At 40.6% G+C, this 23819-nt stretch overlaps 1 protein-coding gene across 3 annotated transcripts in view; it reads left to right on the forward strand.

Moving 5' to 3' along the window:
• The first annotated feature begins 547 nt into the window (after positions 1-547).
• CCDC126 (coiled-coil domain containing 126) overlaps positions 548-23819 on the forward strand; it is a 39566-nt gene continuing 16294 nt past the window's right edge. The window contains exons 1-3 of one of the 3 annotated variants that reach the window (XM_028163534.2): positions 548-796; positions 8080-8212; positions 15303-15691. In XM_028163534.2, the coding sequence (XP_028019335.1) occupies positions 15454-15691 (238 nt within the window). In that variant the 5' untranslated portion in view covers positions 548-796; positions 8080-8212; positions 15303-15453. The remainder of the gene's footprint in view (positions 797-8079; positions 8213-15302; positions 15692-23819) is intronic. The other 2 variants (XM_007170310.2, XM_007170309.2) reach the window with 2 other exon arrangements.

Here is a 23819-nt window from a genome sequence, read left to right on the forward strand (position 1 = left end):
GAATATAGAAATAAGTATTTTTTAAGAATACTATTTTTGTGTCTATTAACCTTGTTAAACTCTTATTAATTGTAACAATTTATCTGCAAATTCTTTTGGATTTGCCACATACATAGTATTGACATTATCTATGAAAAATAACGATTTTGTTTCTTCCTGTTCAATCTTTAGTTGGTTATTTTTGCCTTACTCCGTTGGCTACGGACATTCGGGGCAAAAACGGGCATTCTTGTCAGTAGTACACTTTTAATCACTACTAAGCCCTTCTGCCTCAAGCCAACAGCGTGTAACTGTTAGTTCCCAGCTGGAGGGTATGAGTGAGACGCCTACGCTCTCCTTTCCGCGCCCGCAGCGAATGAAGGCAGAGAGAACTCCTCCCTCAAGCTAAGCTCATCCGAAAAAGGAGCCTGCTGGCGCCTCTGGTTGCTGTGCAACGGCGTTGTCCTGACCCGGAGTAGGTGCCGACGGCTTAGAAACACGTGCCGCCTCCTCCTCATTCCGGGACTACAACCCCCACAATGCCGCGCGTTGCGGGCGGCTGGTCTCCGAAGTGGGGGAAGGGCCGGGCCAGGAGGCGGAGCGGAAGCGGAGTGCTAGGGACGAGAGGAGTAAAATCTCCACCAGCTGGAAGCCAACCTTATCCCTGATTCCCAGCCCTGGCCTTTCTCCATCCCGACCTGGAGGCTGTTTCGCAGGCGCAGGAGGCTGCTGACGCCCGCTAATCGGCTTTCGCTGCGCCGCCCCGGCTTGGAAGCCCGTTGGCGTCGGCGACGGTGACGAGAAGCCCACAAACAAGGTAATGGGGAGAGGGCGAGAGGGAAGGCGTCTCCGCTCGCCCTGTCCGCGTCTCTGGCTGAGCCCCTCAGGCAGGCGGCCGCCCCTCCTCCGCCGCGCTACGCACTGGTCCGCACCCCGCCCCATCGGGGCCGCTGCCGCCGGGCGTCCACGGAGCCCCGGCTCGGCCACTGGCCCGCAGCCCCGGGCCACGGCCGGGGAGGCTCTTTGTCCCTGCCCCTCCGGGTCTGACAGCCGCGCCCCCTTGGCCCCGGGCGGAGAACCGAGCGTGGCTCGGGCTGCGTGATCCGAGCAGGGCGGGCTCGGTCCCGTGGCCGCTGGCGCTGGGGAGCGACTGACCTGAGCTGGGGGTATGGAGCGCCCGCGCGGCAGCCGCACTCACTTCTCTTTCTGTGTCTGACAGCTCAGTTCTCTTCTACTTTGAGAGAGAGAAAGTCAAATGCCCTTTTAAAATTTTCTCTTCAAAACTCAGCTCCTGGGTAAGGATGAACTTAAACAGCTGTGTCGACTGCGGCTTATACTCTCGCTAAGCCTTGTTAAAACAGCTGGGGTTCCAATCCCGATCGACGCACTGCCTGGCTTTAGTGACCTTGGTTAATTAAAGGCTCTAAGCCTGAATTTTCTCACCAAATGGCGGTAACAGTACACACCTTTAAGATGCTAGAATAAGAAGTAATATGCTTACAACGCCATGAATTCTTCGCTTGACGAAAAAATTCTTTTGAGTATGATACATTAGCTATACTGAAGTGGCCCCTAGATTGGTGAGTTTTGTGTTTTTCCTTGTTTAATCATTAGCACTCTAGGTTGTGTGTTTTTCACTTTATATATACCTTGTTCACCTTAAACCTAAGCAAAGAATTCTTTAAAATATGCTGTCTTCTCAATTTCCGCTGTTTTAAGATGGCTGAGAATGTTCTTAGGAAATTGATGACTTTGCTTTTCTGTGGATCAGCTTTAGATTCAAGGACTTATTCACCCCACCCCCAGCTGTGTCCTGTAGAGGATCCTTAGAGGAGCTTAAGTGTTTGTTCTGGCACAATAAGCGTTTAGGTGTGCTGTAGTCCTGACTTGGGGCTTCACCACCTTTACCCTATGTCAACTTCTTTTCTTCCTCTCTCTACACTTTCCCACTGTTTAGTAATTTCCCCCTCTTTGGGATTTGTGTTTCCAAGTTGTAGTTTTTGGTCTCAGGATAAATTGAATGATTGCAATACATTTTATAAGGAATGACTTGAAACATTTCACATTAGTTCTTCTTCAGTTTCGATTGTTCTTGCTTGCACTGTTTTCTGTGAACTTTAGTGACATAGGTGTTGAGTTTTTCTTCAGGGAAATCGTTATGGTCCTTAGTTGAAATTGTTTTCAGTTAAAATGTCTGTTCTGTACTACTTTTTTAAAAAAAATTAATTAATTTATTTATATTTATTTTTGGCTGTGTTGGGTCTTCGTTTCTGTGCGAGGGCCTTCTCCAGTTGCTGTGAGCGGGGGCCACTCTTCATCGCGGTGCGCGGGCCTCTTACTGTCGCGGCCTCTCCCGTTGCGGAACACAGGCTCCAGATGCGCAGGCTCAGTAGTTGTGGCTCACGGGCCCAGCTGCTCCACGGCATGTGGGATCTTCCCAGACCAGGGCTCGCACCCGTGTCCCCTGCACTGGCAGGCAGATTCTTAACCACTGCGCCACCAGGGAAGCCCTGTTCTGTACTACTTTTGGGTTCAAGCACTGTTGTGCAGTCTGTGAAATAACATGTTCTGAGTAATGCTGTTTTTGAAGGTACGGTGGGGAAAAGCCAGTGGAGCATGATGAATTTTGTGTAATGTCTTGAGTGACACATGCATTAAAAAAAAATACCTTTACAAAGAAAAGGAGAAATCTAATGAATGTATTTCATAAGAATACCAGAGGACCAGAGAGTAAATAAGTGAAAAATTTAAACTGTGGGAGATGACATAAAGCACATAAAGATTTCTGATTCATTTAAAAATGTGTGGCAGAAATACTCGTTTTGAGTAAAAATTTTTCTCTGTTGGTGATATTTAGTGCTGTGTAGGACAGAGAGTTATGACTATGGAAATAGGAGACCTTGGTTCTTGTCCTAGCTCTGTCACTATTTATACAACCCTAGTTTCCTTTGTGGTCCTCAATTTCCTTCTCTCTCAAATAGTGAATTGATCTGATTCCAAGGACTCTTCTAACTCAGACTTTGCAATGATAAGCTTTTATAACGTGGAAAAAAAATGATGTAAACCCTTTTAGTCATTTATTTGTGTCTTAGGTTTTTTTTTTCCCGTCACCTTGAGGAAGGGGATATACACGACAGAACTAGAAAGCTGCCATAAACAAAAATCTCTCCTGACCACTTCATCCCTCTTTCATGAGCTGCACATGTTTTCTCTGCATTTTTGACATGCTTAGCTCTCTTCCTCCCTACTACGTATCTCTCTTTATTAAATTATTTATTTATTTATTTATTTTATTTATGGCTGTGTTGGATCCTCGTTTCTGTGTGAGGGCTTTCTCTAGTTGTGGCGAGCGGGGGCCACTCTTCATCGCGGTGCGCGGGCCTCTCACTATCGCGGCCTCTCTTGTTGTGGAGCACAGGCTCCAGATGCACAGGCTGCAGATGCGCAGGCTCAGTAGTTGTGGCTCACAGGCCCAGCCGCTCCGCGGCATGTGGGATCTTCCCAGACCAGCGCTCGAACCCGTGTCCCCTGCACCGGCAGGCAGACTCATAGCCTCTTTATTATGCTTGCTTTTATATAACTTGAGTTTGTCAATCCCTAATTCAACTTCATTGTTTTTTTGTGTGATTTCTTTTACTTTTTGCTCCTACTCCCAACATATTGGGTTTTTTAGGGGCCAATTTTTGTTGGAGGCCTCAGGCAAAGGTGCCCAGTGCTAGTCTAGTTAGCTGTGGAAGGGGACATGGGGTCATGTGGCACAAAATATGATTGGCTGAGGCAGTGGGGAGGTCAGGTTCCGAGACGGAAATATCTAGTAGTGCATAATATATTTTGGATTAAACTTCTACTGTGACATAGTGATTGGGTAGTTTCCCTTTTGCTCTAACATTCTCTTCTTAACCCTGACTTACTTTACCCATTTTCTTTTATCTGTCTTTATACTCTTCAGTGTTGTTGTCTTCTCTTGCCTCTCCCCAGTATGCCGTCGAAAAATGATCTTGTATCTTGAGATGTGATATTTCTGTATCTTAGCTGGAATTTTAGTGTAGCTTCTCCCAAGGCAGTTCACATTTTAAATCTTAGACCTAATTAGGAGTGGATGCTGTGTCCTATGTTAAATTTTTTCCCCTAGATGTTAGCCTCAGGCAATGTTATGTAGAGAAAATAGAAAATATTTTAGGAATGAGCCTTTCCCCTGAAATTACATTCAAAGGCAAGTCTGTGGCGTACTTATTTCTTTTTTTGGAGAGAACTCTCTGAACCTCTGCGCTCTGGTGAACATACTGTGTCTTTTTGTAATAAATATCTGCTTTTCCAGCTATAAATTTCTTAGGAGACCAATAGGCAGTGATTCTTCTAGCACCTTTGGCTGAATGAGAGCTTCTGTGCTTGCTAGTTGCTGCTGTCGCTGTCGATAGTTACTTCAGCTGTAGTCAACGGCACAAAAAGTAGAGCACTGAATGAATGCAAAAATGGGATTTGAAGGAGAGATTTCCAAGGTAGGACTGGCCATCCATTAATGTTTTCAGCCTTGCTCTTTGCAACGTTTGCATAAAAATATAAATACAAGGAAGTATTTCAAGATAGGCAGTGTGAAATGTAGTGTTTTTAATATTTTTGACTGCAACCCGTAGCAAGAGATCTTTTTACCTCAAGACTCCATAGATATGTAACTCTGTGTGTGCATATCTGTGTATGAAAAATGTATATATAAAAAAAATGAAAAAAATTTCACAAAACAAAATCTGTATTGTGTACAACCTACTCTGAAGGTTTCTGTTTCATCTTGTTTAAAAAGTGCCAGTTGAGGGGCTTCCCTGGTGGCGCAGTGGTTGAGAATCTGCCTGCCAATGCAGGGGACACGGGTTCGAGCCCTGGTCTGGGAAGATCCCACATGCCGCGGAGCAACTGGGCCCGTGAGCCACAATTGCTGAGCCTGCGCGTCTGGAGCCTGTGCTCCGCAACAAGAGAGGCCGCGATGGTGAGAGGCCCGCGCACCGCGATGAAGAGTGGTCCCCACTTGCCACAGCTAGAGAAAGCCCTCGCACAGAAACGAAGACCCAATACAGTCATAAATAAATAAATAAATAAATAAATAAAAAATAATGATATTAAAAAAAAAAAAGTGCCAGTTGAAAAGTAGATTCTTGTTCCTTGCTTTTGAAATAGCGCTGGAGTCCTGAGCTGAGAGTTTGGATGCCTAATTTCCCCCATTCTTTTGACATTGGGTAGTCATTATCCTTGGGCTTCACTTTCCTTATCTTTAAAATGAGGGTGTTCTGGTTTAAATATTCACTGATTCTCCATCTTTACTCTTCCCTAGTAATAATGTACTAACATATTTGTCTTTAGGTCTTTGGCTAGGGAGAAACCACTGAAAAATTGCTCAGACATCTAGTTGCTTGCATGTTTGCTGTTTGGCAAGTGGCATAATAGAGCTTTTTTTTTTTTTTAATTTATTTATTTATTTATTTTATTTTATGGCTGTGTTGGGTCTTTGTTTCTGTGCGAGGGCCCTCTCCAGTTGCGGCAAGTGGGGGCCACTCTTCATCGCGGTGCGCGGGCCTCTCATTATTGCGGCCTCTCTTGTTGTGGAGCACAGGCTCCAGACGCGCAGGCTCAGTAATTGTGGCTCACAGGCTTAGTTGCTCCGCGGCATGTGGGATCTTCCCAGACCAGGGCTCGAACCCGTGTCCCCTGCATTGGCAGGCAGACTCTCAACCACTGCGCCACCAGGGAAGCCCCGTAATAGAGCTTTGAACAGATCTTTGCTTATGTGTAAATCTTGTAAATTGGAGTGAATACATTAAGACTTGTAACACAGTAAATATACAAATTAAGAAAAAAATTTCCCCATGTTGTTTTTCTACTTTTGTGTTTTTTAACCAGGAATATTTTAGAGTTTGAAAAATTGTATTTAAAATGCTTAATAACAGTTGTAAAGTAACACGCCAGTGGATTGCTATATAGACTTTATTCCTGCCACATCTTACCACCGCCCTCTTCATAGTAGAAAACGCCAAAAAGAGTATGTTTTTCTGTGTAAAGTCCACCATGTCAGGTCATTACTGTTCATATGTTACCAAACAGTGGAACTGCCGTTTTCGTAAGAAAGGCGAATATAGAGCTTTCTTTGCTTGTGAGTTTCCTTTTGTTCACTTTGGACGATTTCTCCAAACCAGGCCATTCCATGTGGGGATTGGGATCCCTCTCATTCTCCTGTGTTTGTACTGAGGAGACTAGGAATGAGGAATTTACTCCTCCTCCCAAGATTCTGGTTGGAGTTCTAAAGGTTTTAGTTAGAAGGAAATTGGAACCAGACTTTGTACTTCCTCTTCTTTCTCAGATCAGACCTCCTTAGAGGGCCTTCCTTGCCCTCATACCTCATGTAGACTCCTCACACATTCTCACATAGCCTGTTTATTTTTTCCATAGCAATTTATCACAAGCTGCAATTGGCTTGTTTCTGTGTTTGCTTGTTACCATCCCACTCCTACTAAAGCATGATCTCCAGAAGAGCAGGAATCCTGTCTCGTTTCATCTTTTACATCTCCTGTTTCTGGCACATAGTAGGTGCTTTAATAAATATTGTGAATGAATAAGTGAGCAAATGAATGAATAAATCAAGTTCTTTCATGCTTTAAATGAAACTGCACGTAGTAAAGGTTGTGTTTGAATATGGCTCTTTCTGCATCCCCCCTACTCCGTTCCTTTTTTTTTCCTGGAAATGTGTTCTTTCTTATCATTGTATTTATTGATCATGGTGAAGATATCTATATACAGAAGACCTTGTATTTATCTTTGTTTTACTTCATATTTTTTCTATTGTAGTTTTTTGCCTATGTTAAAAAAAATAAAACAGAGATCGAAGATTTCTTAAATTCTTCTTGTAGCAACTTTGTAATACTTTGATTTATGTGAATCAACATATTTGAACTTTAATATGTGAACCTGATAATTTAAAGAACAGTCCAAATTACACATCTTCAGAATTTTAGGATCATTGCCCTAAACCGCCATTACTGTTTTCTTGTTACGTTCCTTTAAAGCAAAAAAGAACATGGTTCATTTAATATTACAGTTCATTCAGTACTTACAAATGCAGTCCTTCTAATGGAGGTACAGGAGGTAGTATAGTATAGAGAAAAACCTAAATACTGAGTCAGGACCAGTGTTCAGGACCAGTGCACTTTCTGCCACTAACCCATTGCCTCATTTTAGGCAGGACAGTTAACATCTTTGGGCTTTACTTCTTTCATCTGAAATGTGAGAAGATTGAATTAGATTTCTTCTCAGGTCCTTCCAGCCTAGAAATGGATAATTGAAGATACAGTTGTCCCTCGGTGTCCTCACGGCATTGGTTCCAGGTCCACCTCCACCTTTACCAGCGCACAACCATGGATACCAAAATCTATGGGATGCTCAAGTGCCTTATATAAAATGGCATATTATTTGCATATATAACCTACACACGTCCTCCTGTGTACTTTAAGCCATCTCTAGATTACTTATAATACCTAATACAATGTAAATGCTATGTAAATCGTTGCCGGTGCATGGCAAATTCAAGTTTTGCTTTTTGAACTTTCTGGAATTTCTTTTTCTTAAATATTTTCTATCTGCAGTTGGTTCAATCTGTGGATATGCAACCCACCGACTGTAATTTTATCTTGAAATTCCCATCTCCTCTGCCCCTCTACCACCCAGAAACATTGCAGGGAGGTCATATTGGTGCCTGGGAGATGCTGGGGTTAGGCTCAGGGGTGTGCTTAAATATAAGGCATCTCTGCTGATTGTTCTCCAGGCTGTGTGGGAGTTGTGGCTGCAGTGTAGGGCATGTTACTCTTGCCCTTAAAGGACCTGGGACTTAAAGAGACAAGGCTTACACACATGACTGAGTGATATGATGTGTAAAATCAGTTGGTATAAAGTAATGTGCTGTGAGATGTGAGAGAAGGCCAAAGTGGGCTAGAGTAAGGTTATGAGGTTTTGAAATCCTTCTGGCGCAGGTAGCATTTAAGCAGATACTCTAGTCTCATTTTAGGCTATATGGAAGAGGAACTGTTCTCATCAACAGCATGCTATTATGTCATCTTTTAGGACTGGGTAATTCTTCAGTGACTACTACCAATGCGGTATTTCATGTTGTCCAGAAATTCTGCGAAGAAATTTTTTTCAAGACTGCAGCCTGACTGCTACTGACTGAATGAGAGGATGTAAGGAAACATATCTGGTAAATAAAAATATTATATAAATGTAAGGTATTATTGTAAGTAGCTAGGGTAGGGAGTCCCTGGAGGAAGAGAACCAGGCATGGCTTTCTTGACATGAGAGAAGCCATTTTTGGCCTAAGCCATTTTGTGATCTAAGCCTAGCCATAATGCTTGCCCTTGAACAGGTCTCAGTAATGAATGATCTTAAGGGCACAGAAGAATGCAGAAACATTCAAGCAAAGATAATGATATCAGTTGTAAAGGCTCCAAGTTCTGTTTCAGTGGTGAAGATTAGCCTGAAGTGCTCAACTACCAGATCAGCTGGAACCTAAGGGATGACTTTGACCTTTTCTGATCCTTCTGACTTAAATCAAATAAAGCGTGGGCTGCCCAAGCCTTTTCCTGAATATGCATATACTCTTAGCTTAAAACTTCCCCAATTTTGCTGTTCCGAGAGACACTGCTTTGGGTAAGATCCCTCCTTACTTGCTGCAAGTGATAATAAATCCTTCCTTCTGATCTTCGGCTTGGTTGTGTCTTTTGGCTCAACACCCATCAAAAGGCGAACCCAGTTTTCGAGTTAACGTTATTATTGTTACTGAATGAGACAGAGATTGGCTTGATTGGGGGAGATATTTCTGTGATTAGTGGGAAATAAATTTTGTCTTTGGGGACTGGTTTCTGGGAGGGACATGAGAGCTAATCAGGAGTTTTATTTGGGTCTAGTAAAACATCCCCTGTATTAACTCAGGTTACTAAGATTGTTAAGAATTACTGGCATTGCTGTGTAAGTACCTGATACTAATAATAAATGTTAACATTTATTGACATTAGTAGTATGAGGTGTCATTTATCCTCACCAGTATTACATAGGTACTGTTGTCTCCATGATATAAGTGAGGACATTAGGGTATAGGGGGATAAAATGACTTAGTTAAGGTTTTAAAGATAGAATATAGTCACCCCTTTGTATCTGCGGGTTCTGCATCTGCGGATTCAACCGTGGATTGAAAATATTGAATAAAAATGCCAGAAAGAAAAAAAAAGAAAAAAAAAATGCCAGAAAGTTCCAAAAAGCAAAACTTGAATTTGCTACTATTTATATAACATTTACATTGTATTAGGTATTATTAGTAATCTAGAAATGATTTAAAGTATATAGGAGGATGTGCATACGTTATATGCAAATACTATGCCACTTTATATGAGGGACTTGAGCATCTGTGGATTTTGGTATCTACTGGGGGTCTTGGAACCAGTCCCCTGCAGATACTGAGGGAGGATTGTACTATACATAATTTCATATGGAGATTGATAGAGATTTCTTTGAGGCTGGAGGTGGGGTAGGGGTGGGAGTGCTACTTTTTGAAGAGGTGACATTTGAGCTAAATACTAAAGGATGAAAAGGAATAAGCCATGGGGAGAGCATTTCAAGCAGGGGAATAGCAGTTATATAGACCCTGAGTTCAGAAAGAATTTGGTGTGTTTCACCTAGCTGGGCTGTAGCCCAGTGAGCAAGGGGGTAGTGGTGTGAGATTAGGACAGACAGAGATAAGGGTAGAAGTCAGCTGTGCAGAACCTTTGGGATGTGGTCGTGTTGCTGAACACAAGTTTGTATGCCTGATGAACAGTGAGGCCAAACTAACCAATGTGAGTTCAGAGCTAGGAAAGGTTTATTGCAAGGACCGTGCAAGGAGAATGGGCAGCTCCTGCTCAAAAACCCTGAACTCCGGAATCTTGTGCTTATCACTATTGTATCTTTTTTTTTTAAAATTTATTTATTTTTGGCTGCTTTGGTTCTTCGTTGCTGTGTGTGGCTTTCTCTAGTTGCGGCAGGTGGGGGCTACTCTTTGTCACAGTGCGTGGGCTTCTCATTGCAGTGGCTTCTCATTGCGGAGCACTGGCTCTATACGCATGGGTTTCAGTAGTTGTGGCATGCAGGCTCTGTAGCTGTGACTCGCGGGCTCTAGAGCGAAGGCTCAGTAGTTGTGGCACACGGGCTTAGCTGCTTTGTGGCATGTGGGATTCTCCCAGACCAGGGCTCGAACCTGTATCCCCTGCATTGGCAGGCGGATTCTTAACCACTGCACCACCAGGGCAGCCCGTCACTATTGTATCTTGACTGCTCCTCCTTTGTTTCTGCATTCCCTGCCTTTTGTGAGTATCTGTTTGAATCTGCCGTTTGGAACGCAGGGGAGGCCTAGGAGGCTGCAGCCTTTTCCCTACAAATAAGAAATGGGGGGGGGGGGACATGGAAAGACATTTGTACCTGGGAGGACCCCACAGGGTCCTGCTTGGTTTCAGTAAATAGTTTTAATTTTATTCTAAGTACAGTGGGAAACTGTTGAAGAGTTTTTTATTTTAATTAATTTTTATTGGAATGTAGTTGATTTACAATGTTGTGTTAGTTTCTGCTGTACAGCGAAGTGAATGTTGTACGTATATCCACTCTTTTTTAGATTCTTTTCCCATGTAAATCATTACAGAGTATTGAGTAGAGTTCCCTGTGCTATATAGTAGGTTCTTATTAGTTACCTATTTTATACATAGTAGTGTGTATATGTCAATCCCACTCTCCCAATTTATCCCTCCCCTCCTTTCCCCCTTGGTAACCATGAGTTTGTTTCCTACATCTGTGGCTCTATTTCTGTTTTGTAAATAAATTTACTTGTACCATTTTTTTATATTCCACGTATAAGCGATACCACACGATATTTGTCTTTCTCTGTCTGACTTACTTCACTCAGTATGACAATCTCTAGGTCCATCCATGTTGCTGCAGATGGCATTATTTCATTCTTTTTTGTGGCTGAGTAATATTCCACTGTATATATGTACCACATCTTGCTGGACATTTAGGTTGCTTCCATGTCCTGGCTATTGTAAATAGTGCTGCAATGAACATTGGGGTGCGTGTTATCTTTTTTTTTTTTTAAATAAGTTTATTTATTTATTTATTTATTTTTGGCTGTGTTGGGTCTTTGTTGCTATGCGCAGGCTTTCTCTAGTTGCGGCGACTGGGGGCTACTCTTTGTTGTGGTGCACGGGCTTCTCATTGCGGTGGCTTCTCTTGTTGCGGAGCACGGGCTCTAGGCACGCAGGCTTCAGTAGTTGTGGCTCGCGGGCTCTAGAGCACAGGCTCAGTATTTGTGGCGCATGGGCTTAGTTGCTCCGCAGCATGTGGGATCTTCCCAGGCCAGGGCTCGAACCCATGTCCCCTGCATTGGCAGGTGGATTCTTAACCACTGCGCCACCAGGGAAGTCCGCATGTATCTTTTTGAATTATGGTTTTCTCTGGATATATGCCCAAGAGTGGGATTGCTGGATCATATAGTAGTTCTATGTTTAGTTTTTTAAGGAACCTCCATACTGTTCTCCATAGTGCGTTGAAGGGTGTGTGTGGTAAAATATATAATATAAAATGTACCATTTTAACTATTTTTAAGTGTACAGTTCAGTAGCATTAAGTACTTTCATTTTCTTGTGCAACCATTGATGTCGGCAGGTGAGAGGACCTTGGTCCTTGTCCTCTTTGAAGAAAGAATTCCACAAAGAGACATTGTAAAGCAGGCACAGAGTTTATTGGAGGCACTGTATGTGCAAAGAGAACAAAGAAGCAGCTTATTTAGAGCAGAAGCAAAGTAGGAATACACACCCAGAGAAGAGTGTGGCTATCTTCCCTGATGAGGAGTGCACCACAAAGGTGATTTAAATTCCTTACATGGGGCAGTTCTTCAGGGTTTTTGTTTTCCTCTGGCCAATTATCTTGGCTATTTTCCCACATCTGACCTGTCCCAGGGCCCTATCCAATATGTGTGTGCATCTTTTAGCCAAGATGGATTCCAGTGTGGAGGCCTCTGGGAAAATTTGACAGCACATATTATGGGGGTAGTGTCCCCTCCCTTTTGACCCCTGAGGAGCCTTCCTGTGCACGTGCAGCAGGGGAGGTCTCCTTGACCTCAGTAGTGATAGATGGGGTCATCTTATCTCTTTACTCCAGCAGAGCTCAGCTTCTGCCATTAACTCTTACCTTGAAGTGTCAGGGAAAACAAACTACGATTTACTCCGCTTGACAAACTCCAGCTGCCCAGCCCAGGAGCCCATCTACCTCCTACCTCACCGTCACTGCTGTACATCTCCAGAACTTTTTCTTCATCCCAAAGTAAAACTCTGTACTCTAAACTTTATTTTTGTTTTCTTGTTTTTTTTTTTTTTTCTGTGCTGTGCCACGCGTCATGTGGGATCTTAGTTCCCTGACCAGGGGTCCAGCCTGGCCCCTTGCAGTGGAAGTGTGGAGTCATAACCACTGGACTGCCAGGGAAGTCCCTGTACTCTAAACTTTAAACCATAACTCTCCATCCTGTCATCCCCCTAGCCACTGGTATCTACCTTTCTACTTTCTATCTCTGTATCTAACTCTTCTGGGTACCTATGTAAGTGGCATCATATAATATTTGTCTTTTTGTGTCTAGCTTCTTTAACTTAGTATCAATATAATGTCTTTAAGTTTCATCCATGTTGTAGCTTGTATCAGAATTTTATTATCTTTTAAAGCTGAATAGTATTTCATTGTATATACATATACCACATTTTGTTTATCTGTTCATCTGTTGTTTCCACCTTGCAGTGCTGCAGTGAACACGGGTGTACAAGTTCCTCTTTGAGTCCCTGATTTTGAAACTGAGCAGGACCCTGTGGGGCCCACCTGGGTACAAAAGCCCTTCCATGTCCGCCTTTTCTTACTTGTGGGGTAAAGACTTCAGCCTCTTAGACTTCCTCGAATTTCTTTCGAAGGGCAGATTCAAACAGTTGCTAATCAGGGAAGTATGGGTATGCAGAGACAAAGGAGAAACAATCAAGAAACTGTACTGCAGCGATTAAAGCAGTATCCTGGTTCCTCATTAAGGAATATATGTCAAACTTGAAAAGACATAGGAGCCTGTAAAGATTTATAAAAGAATACATTTAACATACATGTATCAAAGAATGTTTTAAAATTTTGCTTGAGAATCCAGAATTTCTACTTTCTGAACTCAAATGTAAAAATCTTTGTAGAAAAAAATATTAGCTAACGTTTACCTTACTTTGCTAAGCAAAGTTTAGTAAAATCCAGTATTGATATTAATGGTTTTGTTTCAGTGAGATCTGAGGGGATTTATTGTGTGCATGGTAACTAAAGAAAAAAGCAGAAGTGGAAGAAAATTAGAAAATGAGTTAATTCCTAATTTTTAATACTGTTATTAGTTTACCATAGTAATTAATATACCCAGTTAGTGGTGTAGTCATGCTTGTAGTGAGGTTTGGCAGGATGAGTACACTTCAACAAGAGTAGATTGGTGTTCTTCAGACCTTGGAGCTCCAGGATTTATTAGACGCGTGTCAGGGACTAGGTAGCAGGGTTGGGGAGAGTAAGAGTGGTCATTTTCTGAACAAGAATTGGCAGGGCAGGAGGTCCCGCACTTATATATACCTCAACACACATGCATCTGCTAGAGAAACTTTGATTGTATGTATTTTGTGTTTTGATATTTTGCATAAGATTATTGAGTAAATACTTTCTTATTTTATTTTTAAAAAGGTTTGAAAGCACCTATGCCGGAAAGCAAATTTCTAGGGTAAAACATGGTTTTCCTACTGCCTAGCATATATGCTGGCTCATAAATATGTGTTGAAAATGATTGAGTGCTTTGCCTTTATTGATACTGTATTCATTTCTAGTCTTATTATCCTCAAACTGGATTTTTTTAGTTCACTGATTATACCCTATTAAGTGGGTTAGAATTAGTATGTTTTATTTGACCATACCACTCTAGGAAGTTAAAAAGTTCTTAAGATTATTTTCATTAAGCTGTTAAATGCACTTTTTGACTCCAGGTATATTTCTTCCTAAAGAATTTGACTCCATTAGACGTAATTGAAGAGTTTTCTTCACTGGACACTTTGGTGATTCATGCACATTCTTTTTTTAAATTTTATTTGTTTATTTCTATTTTTGGCTGTGTTGGGTCTTCGTTTCTGTGCGAGGGCTTTCTCTAGTTGCGGAGAGCGGGGGCCACTCTTCATCGCGGTGCGCGGGCCCCTCACTATCGTGGCCTCTCTTGTTGCGGAGCACAGGCTCCAGACGCGCAGGCTCAGTAGTTGTGGCTCACGGGCCCAGTTGCTCCGCGGCATGTGGGATCTTCCCAGACCAGGGCTCGAACCTGTGTGCCCTGCATTGGCAGGCTGACTCCCAACCACTGCACCACCAGGGAAGCCCCCATGCACATTCTTACTGTCCAGGTGTTTGAAGATTCCATGATTGTCATTACCTTTCTCTTTTTTAAAAAACTGAAGTATAACCTTTCAATTTTTCCTTAAATTATAAAAATTATAAAATTTTATAAATTATAAAAATACCTGCATTATTTAAAATTTAGAATTGTAAATTTGGAAAGGTAAAAAAAATTTTCTACCTGTTTTAGCACATGTCATGTCTGGTATAAACTTAAAAGTGTGAACTTAGAAATTACAACTTATTTTTCATCTTAGATTGGATGCTTTTTAAGATTATCTCATTGCCATTAGTAGTATTTTCTAGTGACATTTTCAAATACTGGCATTCTTATATTGTGGGTTTATTTTTTTATTTTTTTATTTTTTTAGTCAGACAGCCTTTTTCATCTTCCATCTGTTTCACCTTTCCTTATTTCTTACTTTCGTTTTGGCATCAACCTCTTTTTTTTTTTAAAGGAGGAGGAGGAGGAATTGCTTTTACACATTTAGGTTGGTGACCTGTATTTGAATAGACTGAGATCTCCTATAAATCTTATATATCCATAGTTTTAGTTACAAATGATGAGAAGTCATTCAAGGAATTTTGTGACCATGGTGGCATTTCTTTCAGGTAGTTTTAATGAATTGACATTTATTTCTAGTTTAAATTGTTGAAGAGCTGTGTAAATGGAGCTGATAAAAGACCCGGAATCTTATTTAGTGGTAGAGAAAGTTATCAAAGAAGATGATACAGTTCCAAATAAAAACTGTTTATAGAATCTCTTCTTATCTATCATTGTCTATTCTGTTACTGATGTAGGTTAAGACTAATCACCTTTTTTCTTCTCAATTTTACAGAGTTAATTGAGAGTTGGAGGCAACCTTGCTGAAGATGAAGAATATACATTAGAGGAGGAGATTTTTTTCTTTCTTCTTTCAAAAGTCTTGATTGTTTGGTGGCTTGCCTCTAGTTACCATTTTTCAGTTGAGTCTGTTTGCTTCATCAGAAATGATTTTTACAATCTCAAGAAAAAATATGTCCCAGAAATTGAGTTTACTGTTGCTTGTATTTGGACTCATTTGGGGATTGATGTTACTGCACTATACTTTTCAACAACCAAGACATCAAAGCAGTGTCAAGTTACGTGAACAAATACTAGATTTAAGCAAAAGATACGTTAAAGCTCTAGCAGAGGAAAATAAGAACACAGTGGATGTCGAGAATGGCGCTTCTATGGCAGGATATGGTAAGATAACGGTAGAATATTCCTAGTTTTCTCCTCTTCATCCTGTCCCCATTTAAAGATAGTCATGGAAATCCAACTCACGACTTCATGCACAGGTGTTCCCAAAGTAATTTTATCTTGACTTTTTATTATGAAAAATTTCAAATGTACTGAAAATAGAAACATGATAAATACCCATATATCCATCACTTAGATTTTAACAATTTTAACATCTTGCAATATTTGTTTTCTCCAATTTTTGGAGAATATTTAAATTAAAAATTATGACATTTCACTGCTAGATATTTCCATATGTATCTCTAAAATAATGACTTTTTTCTACATAATCAGTATTTTTATTGATGTTTCATTGTGTAGGTATGATTGAATCATTAGCCACTTGGTTGAACTCAATTTCCCCGTCTCCCCTGCCTCCCCCAACTGAAAAGCCCTAACCCTCTAATCGCAGGGTTGGTCTTTCTGACATGGCGAACCCCCATTCTGAGTTATCTCAGCACAAACTATCTAGGGGCCCACCATGAATAACAAAGACAATCAGTCTGGAACTTCCAGGCATTTAGAGGCTACCTCCCAGGAACCTGGGACAAAGGCCAGACAAATTCTTTATTACATAGTATCAGTGTCTATCTTTTTGGTATATATTAGTATATTTAGGTCTTTTCTCTTGAGCTGGTCAGATTCTCTAGAGAAGGACTTCCAGTCTCTTGCAGGATGTATATGCCTCCAAGTGTTGTGGGATCTGAATGGGAGGAAAAGGGTGGGGGAGGAGGGGTAGCCTCAGCACTCACTATGTGAACTTTCACTTACTTCCCCAGTTTTCAGTTTGGTGCCCAGGCCCTTAAATGTTTTACTGGCTTCCAAAAACACATCTCAGATTTTCTGCAATGGTGGAGGGACTGTTGTCTAGTTTGGAGTGGTAAAGAAAGTTTAGAAATCAAATTGCTTTATAGATAAATTTTCACCCAGTCCTTCTGTTTTTGGTCCCCTTTTCACCCTGTTTTCATTGGTACCTGGTGCAGCTATTTCTGGACCTTTTAGGGATGGGCTTCTGTGGAGAAAAATGAATTGCTCTTTGATTTTTCTTATTTTTTTCAATTTCTTTTTGGTTTCTCTTTTAATATCCAAGTTTTTCAGGTCTGCTAAATCAGTTAACACTCATCCATATGCTTTCCAGCTTCTGGAGTTCTGTTGCTGTTGTCTCCTCTCTTGCTATCTTTGTTTTGGCCCCATGGATTTATGCTTTTAAAAAAAAAAGAGAAAAAAACACCTTTACTATTTTGGTAGGGTAGCCAGAGTCAGCAGAGGTTAAGTGCCTTGGTTGAGTTTACCATCTTTATCTGGGAATGCCCAAGACACTTTCTGTTTTTTCTTCTGCCACTTATGATGGTGTCTTTGAAGTGATGAGGGTTAGTCTGCATTGGCTCTTAAGGATCAAATATCGATGACTAGAGATGAAGGAATTGGTGTAAACGGAGATGGAGGTACTTGTGGCAGATAGACATGTAGATGTTGTGTTGTTTTGCATTCTGCTTAGTCCAAGGACACTGATAGAAACAATGAAGAAGCAATTCTTTTGGAACAGGAGAAATACTTGGAAAAAAGTTCTTTCCGCTTGAGCAAAATAACTGTGATATTTTAAAAGGTAGCTGTTCTATGCTGCCCAACTGTGCATAACAACTCAGTTTTAAAAGCAAAATGAGACTCATAGACACATGGTATCCTATAAACTGTATTTTAAAACTTAATATATGGTGGAGATATTTCAATATCAGTGAATATATGCCTGCATCATTTAATGGCCACATGGTATTTAACCAATTCTCTGAAATGTTTTTTGCTTATTTCTGATTATAAAAAAATTATAAGCATTCAAATATTATAGAAATGTACAACATAGATAAGTAAAAGTAGAGCAGAGAGAGAATGTCAGTTAATTTGGCATATATCGGGGATAGCGCACTTTTTCTTATAGGGCTAAATAGTAAATATTTTCAGCTTTGTGGGTCATGTGGTCTCCTTTTCAATAAATGAACATGGCTATGTTCCAGTAAAACTTTTTTACAAAGACAGGCAGCCAGCCAGCTGTAGTTTGCAGACACATTGTTCGTCAAGCACATTGTTTTATTTTGAAAATGGGATTGTACTATATATACTAGTTTGCAGCTTATTTGTTTTCACTTAATTGTTGTAGATATCTTTCCATGTTATTACAGATAGGTCTGTTTCATCTTTTTAATGACAACATTGTTTCATTTTATAAATATTCCTTTTTTTCTGCTTATTCTGTAGTAATGGATAATTTATTGCTAACCTTGTGTGCTGGATTTAGTGCTGTGGTATATGTGTGTCTGTGTATATGAAATATATGTGTGAGTGATAAATGTGTGGGCATTTTATGTTTGTGTGAATGTTTCAGAAGGATAGATTTCCTCAAGGTGGAATTTTTTGGCTGAAGGTATGCACCTTAAATTTAATAGACACTTGTTAAATTTAATAGACACTTGTCAGATTGCCCTCCAGGGTAGCCCTACCGGCCTACTACCATTCTCCCACCAGAGTGAAAGTGCCGGTTTCTTTCTTTCTTTTTTTGTTTAATAGATTTATTTATTTATTTATTTTTGGCTGCATTGGGTCTTCATTGCTGTGCGTGGGCTTTTCTCTAGTTGCGGCGAACGGGGGCTACTCTTTGTCGCGGTGCGCAGGCTTCTCATTGCAGTGGCTTCTCTTGTTGGGGAGCTCAGGCTCTAGGCGCGCGGGCTTCAGTAGTTGTGGCTCGTGGGCTCTAGAGCGCATGCTTAGTAGTTGTGGCGCATGGGCTTAGTTGCTCTGCAGCATGTGGGATCTTCCTGGACCAGGGCTCAAACCAGTGTCCCCTGCATTGGCAGGCGGATTCTTAACCACTGCACCACCAGGGAATTCCGAAAGTGCCAGTTGCTCCCCACTACACCAATTCTATTTAATTTTAAGTGGCTTCTAATTGTTTGCTTTTGCATTTCTTTGTTGACACGAGAGGTTGAAAGACTTTCTTGTTTGTTGGCTATTTGTATTTCTTGTATGTGAGAATGAATTGTTTGTATCCTTTGTCAGTTTTTCTGCTGGGAAGTTTCTTAATTGATTTTTTATAAAGATATTCATGCTGTCAGTGTAGGTAGCAAATGTTTTTCCTCTGATTTTTCAGTTGTCTAACAACTTGGTATATTGTTTTTAAAAATCTTGTGGTAAAACATGTCCATCATTTTTTATGGTTTAGTTATATGCTTAAAATGTTTCTTCCAAAACTTACATTCTAATCATTCTAATATATTACCTTTTTTTTTTTTTTTAACGTTTTTGTCTGTAATATAGTTGAGATTTCTGATGGAAGCAGTAAGAGATGCAGGGTCTTTTTTCCAAACTAGGTAGCCAGTTATTTCAGTTTCATTACTTAAATTCTATCCTTTCCTCCATTAATTTGGAATGACAATAAGATGGGAATTTCATGAGTTCTGGAGAACTTGCACTTTCAGCCATCTATAAAAACCATTTCTTTCATTGCTACTATACAAAAAGGCTAGTCCATCAAAAATATTTATTGAATGGTCTTCCCTTGAGCTATTTAACGTGATTTTCCTAGTTGGTAAAAAAAACATAAGCTAATATATTTTTTTAAATGCTAGTCTACAATGAATTGTTACTATTGCAAAGGCCATGAACAAATCAATTCAACTCTAAAGATTACTGTCTGTAAATCTTGAGCAGTAACTTGTGCTTTCTCTTTAAGATAACATTTCTAACTGTCTTATGTCTTATTCTCAGCATTCTTAGTTTTCCCTAAGAAAAGAAGATTTTTGTTTCTTCCCATGTAACATCTCTTTTGGATTCTGGGGTTTGTCTAGAACAATGAATTGGGGGTTCTTGTTCTGATGCCCAGTGACTGTTGTAGAACGCGTTGCAGTTGACACATGGTTTCCTACACCTGAATGTACAGCAACACCAGTCTTTTAACACCTCAGGCTTTCCCATCCGAAGTCGGACCCTGCTTTCTTTTAAGAGTTTTAGTTTTACTATCTACTGTGGTTGCTGAACACTTTAAAAAAAAGTGGACTCCAAAAATATTTTCAGAGAATTGGAGAGCAGTTCAGTATTAATATTTAAATGCTTTCTGAAAATTAAGAAATGCTACCAGGCACAGATAAAAACAAAACAAAATAAAACAAATACCCCAACAGAAGGCTGTTCTCTGTAGCCAAAGAAGGGGCAGCCTAGCAAGACAGAAAACTTTTAGACAGGAAACCATTCTCCTCCAGCCAGACACCTCAGAAAAAAGTTGGTGACTGCACCGCCAACCACATGATCAAAGGCTAAGTGAGGAGCATAGACTTCCCCCTTGTGAGGCTATAATGAGGCATCCAAACTCCCCCCACACCACATGGTACCAGTGGAGACCACATGGGGAGCCAGGACTTCCACCCTCACATGGCAGTAATGAGGTGCTCATCTCCCTCCCTCTGGGGGTGATGTCAGAGGAATCCTAGTGGAGAGTCAGGACTTTTACCATGGCCCAGTGGTAAAGAGCAATCCCCGTCACATGGGCCTGGGAAGTCCAAGATCTGCAGGGCAGGCTGAAAATTCTGGCAAGAGCTGGTGTTGCAGTCCTGAGTCTGAAGGCAGTCAGCCTGGGGGCAAGATCTGCAGGGCAGGCTAAAAATTCTGGCAAGAGCCGGTGTTGCGGTCCTGAGTCTGAAGGCAGTCAGCCTGGGGACAAAATTCCTTCCTGTTCCAGGAACCTGAGTCTTTTTTTTTTTAAGGTCTTCAGCTTATTAGATGAAGTCCACCCACATTATGGTAAATAATCTGCTTTACTGAAAGTCTACTGGTTTAAATGCTAATCACATCTAAAAACTACCTTCACAGCAACATCTAGACTGGTAGATTTGTCTAGGTACCATAGCCTAGCCAAGCTGACCCAAAATGAACCATCACAGATGGTAAAGAGAGGTAAAGCTCACTCAAATTGGTAAAATGACTATGGCACATTATGTATATGATGTAATATCTAGAACAACAACTAAAACTATACAGAGAGAGACATTTTAAAACCCTACAGAAAAATAAAAAATGAATTCTAAAAAATATTCAAGTAACCCATAGGAAGGCAGGAAAAAGAAAACAAGGAAGTGAAAAACAGAACCAACAAAACAAAAGATGAAATGTCAGACTTAAGTCCTAATATATCAAAATTACATTAATTATAAATGTTCTAAATACACTAGAGGACATTGGCAGACAGAATTAAAAAACATGACCCAAGTATGTGCTGTCTACAAGAAACTCACTTCAAATTTAATGATATTGGCTGGCTGAAAGTAAAAGGATGGGTAAAGATATATCATGCAAACATTAATCAAAGGAAAGCAGGAGTGGCTGCATTAATAACAGATAAAATAGACTTCAGAGCAAAGAAAACTACCAGAGTCAGAGAAGTAAATTATATAATCATAAAAAGGTCAGCCCACCCAGAAGAAATAACAATCCTAAATGTATCTACAAAAATGATAGAACTGAAAGTAAAAATAGATAAATCCGCAATTATAGTTGAGAATTTAAACACTCCTCACTCAGGAACTGATAGAACTAGACAGAAAATCTACAAAGATATAGAAGATCTGAAGAACGCAATCTAATCAGTGGAATCTTATTTACATACACAGAAACTCCATCAGCAACAGGAGGATATACATGTTTTTTAACAGTCCCTGGAATATTCACCAAAATAGATATCCTGGGCCATAAAACAAATCTCAACAAATTTAGAAGAATTGAAATCATAAAGAGTGTATTCTGTGACTGCAGTGAACTCAAACTAGAAATTAATAACAGAGTGATAATAGGAAAATCTCCAAATAATTAGAAATTAAATAACACACTTCTAAATAATCTAAGTTAAAGAGGAAGTCTCAAGGGAAATTTTAAAAAATGCACTGATCTAAATGAAAATACAACATAAAAATTGTGGGACACAGCTAAAGCATGCTGAGAGGGAAGTTTACTTTAGAAAAGTACATACCTTAGAAAAGAGTGCATACTTAGAAAAGAGTGCATACTTAGAAAAGAGGAAAAGTCTTAAATCCATAATCTAAGCTCCCACCCACCTCAAGAACCTAGATTCTTGAGCAAAACCCAGATCAAAGCAGAAGGAAGGAAATGATCAAGATAAGAACAGAAATAAATGAAATGGAAAGAAAAACAGAGAAAATCAGTGTAACAGCTTTTCTTTTGAAAGGTGGGGAAAAAAACTGACAAACTTCTAGCAACACTGAACAAAAAAAGATAAGTTGCCAATATCAGGAATGAAAAAGTGAATGTCACTGCAGACCCTGCAGACATCAAAAGCATAATAAGAGACTATTATGAACAGCTCTACACATAAACACTATAACTTACATGAAAGGGGTCAGTTTCTCAAAAACCACAAACCAGCATACTCACCCAGTATGGAACAGATGATTTGAATAGCCGTATACAGGCATGCCTCAGAGATACTCGGTTCCAGACTACCGCGATAAAGCAAGTCACTCGAAGTTTTTGGTTTCCCAGCGCATGTAAAAGTTATGTTTACACTATAGTTTATTAAATGTGCAATAGCATTATGTCTAAAAAACCGAAAACCAAATGTACCCACCTTAATTAAAAAGTACTTTATTGCTAAAAAATGCTAACCATCTGAGCCTTCAGCAAGTCAGGATTTTTTTTTTTTTTAACTGGTGGAGGGTCTTGCCTTGATGTCTGTGGCTGCTGAAGGGTGGGGAGGCTGTGGCAGTTTCTTAAGATAAGACAGCAATGAAGTTTGCCGCATCACTTGACTCTTTGACAAATGATTTCTCTGTAGCATGCAATGCTGTTTGATGCAATGCTCTTTGATACTGTTTTACCCACCACAGAACTTCTTTCAGTATTAGAGTAAGTCCTCAAAGCCTGCTGCTGCTTCGTCAACTAAGATTATGTAATATTCTAAATCCTTTTTTTGTCATTTCAACAATCTTCACAGCGTCTTCACCCAGAGTAGACTCCATGTCAGGAAACCGCTTTCTTTGCTCATCCATAAGAAGCAACTCCTCATTCATTAAAGTTTTTTTTTATCATGAGATTGCATGATTTCAGTTACATCTTCTGTCTCCACTTCTTTTTTTCTTTTTTAATTTATTTATTTATTTATTTTTGGCTGTGTTGGGTCTTCATTTCTGTGCGAGGGCTTTTCTCTAGTTGTGGCAAGCGGGGGCCACTCTTCATCGCGGTGCACGGGCCTCTCACTATCGCGGCCTCTCTTGTTGCGGAGCACAGGCTCCAGACGCACAGGCTCAGTAGTTGTGGCTCACGGGCCTAGTTGCTCCGCGGCATGTGGGATCTTCCCAGACCAGGGCTCGAACCCGTGTCCCCTGCATTGGCAGGCAGATTCTCAACCACTGCGCCACCAGGGAAGCCCTCCACTTCTAATTCTAGTTCTCTTGCTGTTGCTACCACATCTGCACATCTGATCGCAGATCACCATAACAAATACAGTAATAATGAAAAAGTTTGAAGTATTGCAAGAATTACCAAAATGTGACACAGACACATGAAGAGAGCAGATGCTGTTGGAAAAATGACACCGATAGACTCACTTGGCACAGGGTTGCCACAAACTGTCAATTTGTAAAAAATGCAATATTTGCAAAGTGGAATAAAGTGAGATATGTCTGTAACTGTTAGGGAAATTGACTTTATAGTTCAAGAACTTACAAAAAAGAAATCTTCAGGCCCAGATGGTTTCACTGGAGAATTCTATCAGAAATTTTAATAGGGGACTTCCCTGGTGGTACAGTGGTTAAGAATCCACCTGCCAATGCAGGGGACACGTGTTTGATCCCTGGTCTGGGAAGATCCCACATGCCACAGAGCAACTAAGCCCGTGTGCCACAGCTGTTGAGCCTGTGCTCTAGGGCCCGTGGGCCACAACTACTGAGACCATGCGCCACAACTACTGAAGCCCGCGCACTCTAGGGCCCGTGTGCTGCAACTACTGAAGCTCGTGTGCCTAGAGCCCTGCTCTGCAACAAGAGAAGCCACTGCAATGAGAAGCCTGTGCACCGCAACGAAGAGTAACCCCCAC

This window comes from Balaenoptera acutorostrata, chromosome 7 (assembly GCF_949987535.1).
Source record: "Balaenoptera acutorostrata chromosome 7, mBalAcu1.1, whole genome shotgun sequence".
NCBI classification, from domain to species: domain Eukaryota; kingdom Metazoa; phylum Chordata; class Mammalia; order Artiodactyla; family Balaenopteridae; genus Balaenoptera; species Balaenoptera acutorostrata.